This window comes from Lolium rigidum, unplaced genomic scaffold (assembly GCF_022539505.1).
Source record: "Lolium rigidum isolate FL_2022 unplaced genomic scaffold, APGP_CSIRO_Lrig_0.1 contig_5519_1, whole genome shotgun sequence".
NCBI classification, from domain to species: domain Eukaryota; kingdom Viridiplantae; phylum Streptophyta; class Magnoliopsida; order Poales; family Poaceae; genus Lolium; species Lolium rigidum.
This window is the reverse complement of record NW_025900946.1, coordinates 39,926-48,054: the sequence shown is the minus strand read 5'-3', so window position 1 is coordinate 48,054 and position 8,129 is coordinate 39,926. Positions and strand designations below refer to the sequence as shown.

General features: G+C 51.3%; 1 protein-coding gene across 1 annotated transcript; it reads left to right on the top strand.

Moving 5' to 3' along the window:
• The first annotated feature begins 2,857 nt into the window (after positions 1–2,857).
• LOC124681751 (protein PHOSPHATE-INDUCED 1-like) lies at positions 2,858–3,965 on the top strand. Its single transcript, XM_047216578.1, has one exon. The coding sequence runs from the start codon at positions 2,928–2,930 to the stop codon at positions 3,876–3,878; it is 951 nt and encodes a 316-aa protein (XP_047072534.1). The 5' UTR covers positions 2,858–2,927; the 3' UTR covers positions 3,879–3,965.
• Positions 3,966–8,129: the final 4,164 nt, after the last annotated feature.

Genomic DNA, 8,129 nt, shown 5'->3' with positions numbered 1-8,129 from the left:
TTTACAAAGAAATTCAACTTTTGCGAGTGTACATCTGTTTCGCCCCACAGATTTCTTCTAACCATACCCCATCGTCTGATTAAAAACATCATAAACTGAAATATTTGCACTAAACCTAAGATTATACACGAGTATTAGATTTAATACAGAAATAATTGTCACCAAACCCCAATCTCTCAAAAATCTAGTTCTTCCACCATTACCAATACTTTTCCAATCAAATTTAAAGAAAATGTATTTTACTCTCTTCAAAATTATTCATGTAAACCTAAAATCTATTTTTTTCAATTATTGTTTGCCGACGAGATATATTATCATTCTGTAGCAATGACAGCTGTGGGATCGTCCACTCTGAACAGAGTGGTAAGGTTCAAACCACAACTTTTGGACTAGTAAGGTTGCCAGATTACGTTCAGTATTATGGTCAGCTAGTATTTATTTTGAGGAAATAACGTTTCTTTCCCCTTGAATTCAAGACACGTGTTATCCCGTATACACACATACGTACATGTGCAAATTTTGGCGCTGTGCTAGTTGCAGTACAGACTTTACGAGAAGTACATAACAAGACACGATTTAGCTTCCATCCTTGGCAGAGCTGGGACGTCATAAGCTTGCTTCTAGGGGTTTCTGCTGCCCAATTGCCCTCGGTATCATCAGATAATATTTATTTTGAGGAAATAACATTTCTCTCCCTGGAATTCAAGACACTTGCCATCCGGTAAACAGACATGGGTACATTGGCGAGTTTTGGCGCTTGCTAGTTGCGGTACAGACTTTACTAGTACTGTATTTAGCAAGACACTGTTGCGGTACCGTTTATTACACAAAACCACAACTTAATTCAGGCGCACTTTTTAGATAAAAGCATAACTTTTGGGATTATATTTGGAAAACCACAACTTTACCACTAATTATTGACGAATCTAAATGCCATATTTTCTATATTTTAGTGTTAAAACTTGCGTTCAGACTCACATGTGGGCTAAAATGGCTTACGGTCAACTCTCGATAGATAGGGATCGAGAGATTGGGCGAGACGAACCAGTTCACCATTGTCCCAAAACCCCTTGCTCAGAGGCGAGGGTGGTGGTGGAAGCTCGATGCGGAGTTATAGTGTCGACGACGATATAGCAAGACTTGCAACGTCGATGACTCGATGGGATGGATGGAAAAGGTTCACCATCCCCGGTACCCCTCCACCCACCTTGCACTCGGGGCGACGAACACAATGCCAACACGTACGGATACGGATCAAGAGTGGCGGTCATGTAGATATTGTGGCCGAGAGATGTACCACCAACAACTCACGGAAATTCATGGCCCCAACATGTGGGCCCTAGCTTCAGTTTTAGGGTTAAAATGGCAAAAACATGATAGTTGTTTTTTTTTTGCTAATTTGCTCCGAAGTTGTGGTTTTGAAAACAAGTACAAAAGTTGTGGTTTTATGTAATATGTGCACCTGAAGTTGTAGTTTTTGTGTAATCACCTCTTTCTTTTCTTTTGCGAAGGAGGCGTTACCTGCCGCCGGACCTCCGCGTTGATCCAGCGTATGCCATCGACTCTGAAAGTTGGCGTACCTATCTGTCGACCGAGACGGATAGCAAGAGGAGGGCGGGCTTCATGGGCGACAGGGATTTTCCCTTCGACCGTCCACCGCCGACTCGTCCACGAAGACAGCAGGCGCCGCCGCGCGTGAAGTACAACGACGACGACGACGACGACCACGACAACGGCGAGTACGACGACTACGACGACGACATCGACTACATCGAGACGCTCGCCTACCATAACGAGGTCAAGGACGACAGCGATGACTACGTCGCAGCCGTCTTCCACGAATGGCAGCAGGCCATGGCGGAGGGCCGCACATTTGACTTCCTCGAGAACATGACGGACGACGAGATGGCAAAGCTCGGCGTCCTCGTCTCCGAGAACGACTCACCAGTGCAGCCGCCGCTGCCCCGCTACGCCGCCGGGCCTGTCGGAGGATGAAGCGCTGCGACTGGCGCTACAGGACTCGGCCGCGCCACAACCGCCGCCGTACAACCCCTGGGCTCCTCCTCCACAGCCACATCCCTGGTTGCCTCCACCGCCGCCACATCCGCATCCCTGGGCGCCTCCACCGCCGGCACAGCCGCATCCCTGGGCGCCTCCACCGCCGCCACAGCCACAGCCCTGGGCGCCTCCACCTCCAGCACCGCCGGCGCCCCCGGCGTACGCTCCCCCGGATGACAACTGGCCGTGGGTGATACCGGAGCTCATCGTGCTCGACAGCGACGAAGAGCAGCAGTAGGCGCACGCGTTTAGGGTTTTTTTTAACTATGCAAATTATGTTTTCATGTTAAAAAAAATGTTTGGGCCAAAAAATGCGTCGTGCCGCTGGAGCCACCCCGACGCAACGGACGCGCGATCGATTTCGACCATTTTAGCCAACACAAACGGATGCGCGCAGACATTTCCGGACACTAAAATGCGTCGCGCCGCCGCTGGAGATGGCCTCATTGCTCCGTTGCTCCGTGCGATGAACATCGGAGCTGCATGAGTAGGAATGAATGTTGTCTGGCGTGCGGGGAAACGACGGGCCAATGAGCGCGCGTCGCCACCCTCAAAAAAAAAAAATGAGCGCGCGTCGCCGTCGGTCCAGACGAAGGCTAATCAGCCAGCTGCTTCCCACCGAGTCAACCGAAAGCCATACCTAGCGGAAACAGAGGCGGCAACCCAACCCAACACAACCCAAAGCATGGGCCGTATGGCCAGGAAGGGTACACGAAACTCCGACATGCCATACCACGCGCCAAGATCGAACCTATAAAACCCACCCAAAACCGCCTCCAAAACCACACCCAGACACGTACACCTCTTCCACTCAAGATCTTCAGCTAGTATCAGCAAGCTGCCACTTCCACTAGCTCCAAGCATCGAAAATGGCCGCCACACACTCGAGCCATCTCCTCGCGCTCGTGCTGCTGCTGAGCCTCGCGCATGGCTCCCTGGGAGCCAGCAGAAGGCTGATGGAGCTGTACACGCCGCAGCCCAGCGAGCTCCTCACGTACCACGACGGCACCGTGCTGCGCGGCGCCATCCCGGTCTCCGTCCTCTGGTACGGCCGCTTCACGCCGGCGCAGAAGGCCGTCGTCTCCGACTTCCTCCTCTCCCTCACCGCCGCCTCCCCAGCACCAACCCCGTCCGTCTCGCAGTGGTGGGGCACCATCGACCAGCTCTACCTCTCCAAGGCCAAAGGCGCCGCCGCGCAGGGACCAAAGACCATCACCCAGGTGGCGCTCGCCCGCCAGGTCTCCGACGAGCGCTTCTCGCTCGGGAAGAGCCTCAAACTCTCCCAGCTCCCGGCGCTGGCAGCGAGGGCCAGACCAAGCAAGGGCGGAATCGCGCTAGTGCTCACCGCGGAGGACGTGGCCGTGGAGGGCTTCTGCATGAGCCGCTGCGGGCTGCACGGGTCCGTCGCCGGGGCGCGCGCGGCGTACGTCTGGGTCGGCAACTCCGCGTCCCAGTGCCCCGGCCAGTGCGCGTGGCCGTTCCACAAGCCGGCGTACGGGCCCCAGGCGCCGGCGCTGGCTCCCCCGAGCGGCGACGTGGGCATGGACGGCATGGTGATGAACGTGGCGAGCATGGTCGCCGGCGCCGTCACCAACCCGTTCGGCGACGGGTTCTACCAGGGGCCCAAGGGCGCGGCGCTGGAGGCGTGCACGGCGTGCCCCGGGGTCTACGGCAGCGGCGCCTACCCCGGGTACGCCGGGAACCTGGCGGTGGACGCCACGACGGGGGCGAGCTACAACGCCAATGGCGCGAGCGGGAGGAAGTACCTGCTTCCCGCGCTCTTCGACCCGGCCACGTCCACATGTTCGACCTTGGTGTGATTAGTTACTGCGTGCACATGTAATTCTGTAAGAATAGAATAGTACGAAAACTCGATCATCGGTGCTCTGGAGAGCACGTTTTTTTTTTGAAAAAATGAAAATAATATTTTTTGGTCTTAAAAAATTCAGCTAATAAATACGTAGATAGATAGAGGTTTCAAAAAACATGTCGTAATTGGGAAATACAAAAAAAATGAAAAAATAAACGTATATTGTGCCTATATACTATCAGAAATTTGTTAATTATTTCCCACAGGCCAAAACACTATGAGTTTTCTACGAAAACTTTGCACGGATATAGACACCATATATATGTATTCCCGAAGTAAAATTTGAATCTTTTTGAAACAAGAAATACAAAAAAATAAATAAAAGGAGTGCACACTGTTGCCTAGGCGCACCAAATATAGTACTGCTTTGTATAGAGTTGTCTATGGTAAAAAAAATGCTTGAAAGTGTGGGAGGACAAGGACGACTGGACAAGGAAAGTGGGAGGTTGAGGTGTTGGAAGGAGGCTCTGAGGAAGGTGATTGAGGAGGAAGCAACTAAAAATGCCTCTAAAAAATGAAGGAAGAAGCAAGAGGAGGCAAAAACTGGGATGGAAAAGCGCAAAAAATTGTTATTTGAGGATCTAGAGAGGCGCAGGTAGGCTAAGTTAAACATTTTAACGACGAAGAAACTTCGTGAAGATGCAACCAACAAGAAATGGCAGAAGCCACTTCTTAAACATAACGGAATGATAGAGAGGGAGAAGAGAGAATTCAACAAGAAGGTGCTTCGTGAGGCTCTTCGTGCAAGGGAAAGGGAGGAAGAAAAAGAAGATGAGAGGAGGAGGAAAGGTAAGGGAGCTTGCTCGACTCAATTGATTCTTAATTTTCTTCATGTTGCGAACCATGTAATGTTTTGAACTTGGAATCATGTTCTCAAACTATACCTTCAACTTTTAACCTCGATGTTGTCATGAAATTTTGTTGTCATTCATTATGTACTATCAACATTGGTACCTATGTTGTGATGTAATTTGCTATGTGTTGTTTGTTCCCTCCAAAACAGAGCTAATTTTGAGCTTTTGTGCCAGTTTGGGCATATAGCCCCGATGCAATCGGCGCCACACTATATATGAACCATATTGCTAGTGACATAGGGCTATGTTGTGACTTTGTGGTTTCGTCGACAAAGTGCCATGACGTTTTGCTCTCTGAAACACCGGTGCGAGCACATTTAAATAGCATAGCGCTTATGCTATTGGTGCCACACTATATATGGACCATAGCGCCTATGACATAGGTGCTATGCTGTGAGTTAACGTTTCTGTCAACCAAGCGCCACAATGATTTGATCTCTGTAAGACTGGTGCACTTAAATTAAAAAAGCATAGCGTGCCACATTATGGACCATAGCGCATGTGGCATACTATGTCTACACTAGGATAGCGCTCTATGCCCCTAAACTGGTCCAAAAGCTAAAATAATAGCTTTGTTTTGGTGAGAACAAACAACACATGGAAAATGCATCACAATAAAGGATCAACACAACAACTTGCAAGATCGAGTTCAGTACCAGATGAAAGTTCAAAGTTGGACAGCGATGGCAAGTTCAACTTCTACGGGTTCTCGGTACCGATTACAAGTCCTACATTATTACAAGTTTGACATGTCCGACAAGCAACCCTAATTATAAGAAGTGAGCCTAACTTATTTGGTTAGGGAAGTGGATGTAGAACCCAGCCACCCAGGTTCAAGTTCCCAGGGACGCGAATTTGGATTCTTGTTATTTAAAAACAAAATCACTGAGAGGGGTTTCTCCTACCGTATTCCTTTCCAAAAAAAAGCAACCCTACTTATTTTCCGGGCTTCCTATTGCCTCGTCCCCTCCTCGGAGCAATCTTCCTCCTCACCATCGGCTATTTCCTCATCTTCGACATCCTTTCCCGCATAATTTTCCGAGTCATCTTCCTCCTCATAGCTGACTTCCACGACGTCTCGTCATTCAAATCAATGATCGCCGTCTTTCCCCTTGTCATGTAGTCATCCAATGTGAACCGCGTGAAGTCGCCCTTTCTAGGATTCAAGAGGTTGGCGGAGCTGACGTGTTATTGGTAGAATGTTAATGAGGAATGCATGGTAGCTTTGATTTCGTACCTCAGTGAAGACTGTTTGTTCCATATTAGCCAAGGTAGTTTCATCTATGTTATCAGCCGCGTCAGGGGGCAAACCGGACCTTGACTGGTACGGCGTTGCAATCTTGGGGTCATGGCAACCTATAATGTTGGCTAAGCGAGGCAACATTTGGCCCATGCGCCGTCATATAATTAAGAAGATGAAAAGCAGAGAAGGGAATACGACGGAAATATGCGGATCGACTTGTTTCTTGATCACTCTCGCCCACCATGTGGGTATGTCTCGAAAACATTCTTGCACTTTTCCTTGTCAACGAGCAGCCGCTTCCAGACCAAAAGGAACCGAATTTTACGGGGTTCTTTTTTTTTCAAGGATACGTCATGGAGAGACGTATCTGGGTTCATAGAAGAAGGGCCAGAAGGCCAAAGTACAACGCACCCACCCCGGCACAACCGCCGGATGGTGCAGATCCACGCTGCCCTTTTAGGGCAGCGGCACACACACACTACGAAACTACTCGCGACATCTCCACTTTCCCACGTCTGCAAGACTACCTCTAAACAGCCTAGCGGCGCGCCACAGCTCCGCTTCGTCTGAGATCCGTCCTACTACTTCATACAAAGATGGTGTGGCACCTTCGAAAACAACGTCGTTTCGGTGGCGCCAAAGGCACCAACACACGAGGGTGATGGCCGTCCACAGGTCTCGGTCTTTCCCCGGACCCCCCTGCTTCGATTGGAGCCAAGGGACGAAGCTTGCATCGGCGTGCGGCATCCAATGAAGCTTACCCCACCATCGCAAACACGTCGCCCAGACCTGCCGTGCCAGGACGCAGCCAAGCAGGAGGTGGTCAAGCGTCTCATCCTCCTGGTCGCAGAAAGGGCAGGCAGCCGGGCGCGGGAGGTTCCGTCTACCCAATCTGTCTGCCGTCCAGCATCTGTTCTTGGCCGCGAGCCAGAGGAACACCCTGCAGTTTGGCGGAGCTCTGGATCGCCAAATCTGCACTGCTCCAGCCATCTCCACTCTAGCTCCGAACATCGCACGATAGCAGGATCGTGCAGAATAGCAGTGATCATGCTCCCATCTCCAACGGAAGACATCCTCCACACCCTCAACTAGGGCAACAGCCGTCAGACGATCCGCTAGTTGGAAAAGCTCTGTGACAGCCAGCGTGCCCAGGTCCGGAGGGACATCATCTAACCAGCTTCCTGCCAGCCCCTCGCGAACCCGCCTCTGTCTGAGAGCGCTCGTAGGTACGGCCGAAAACAGGTTAGGTGCTAACTCACAAATCCGTCCATCCGGGAGCCATCTGTCCGTCCAAAAGAAGGTACTCGCCCCATTTCCCAGAACCGAGTAAGTTGCCCCTTCGAAGAGCTGTCTCGCCATCTTGGGGACCTGAATGTTAAGCTCCTTCCATGGCTTGGAGTCATCCATGCGCTGTAGCCACAGCCATCTGGTCCTCAGCGCCACGTTCATCATCCTGATATTGGGGATTCCAAGTCCGCCCCACTCCTTCGGCGCACACACTTTGTCCCACGCCACTAAACAGTGGCCTCCCTTGACGTCTTTCCTTCCCTTCCAGAGGAAACCTCTTATAATTTTCTCAATAGCAGCGATGGTCTTGGCGGGCAGATCAAGCGACAACAATGCAAAAATGGGTATCGCGGAGAGGGTCGCGCGTACCAACTCCAGCCGTCCACCTCTGTCAAGTAGGGAGGCCCTCCACCCTGGTAGCTTGTTCGCCACACTGTCTACAAGGTATTGCAACTGAGCTGCAGTCGGCTTCCTGAGGGTGAGAGGTAGCCCGAGGTACCGCAAGGGGAAAGGCACCACAGGGCATTGAAGCTCCTGATCCACGACAGCCGTATCGGCGTCACTACAGCGGATAAGGTTCGCTGAGCATTTCTCCATGTTGACTCGTAACCCCGAGGCGGTACCGAAATCCTCCACGATCCCAGCGAAGACCCTGAAATCCATCACAGTGGGGCGTAGGAAAGTGACCACATCGTCTGCGTACATCGAAGTCCGCATCCGTAGCCCTGTCGACGCAAGCGGGGTGAGCATCCCCATTTCGGCTGCCTTCTCAATCATCAGATGCAGAGTCTCCATGATCAGGATGAAGAGCTGCGGG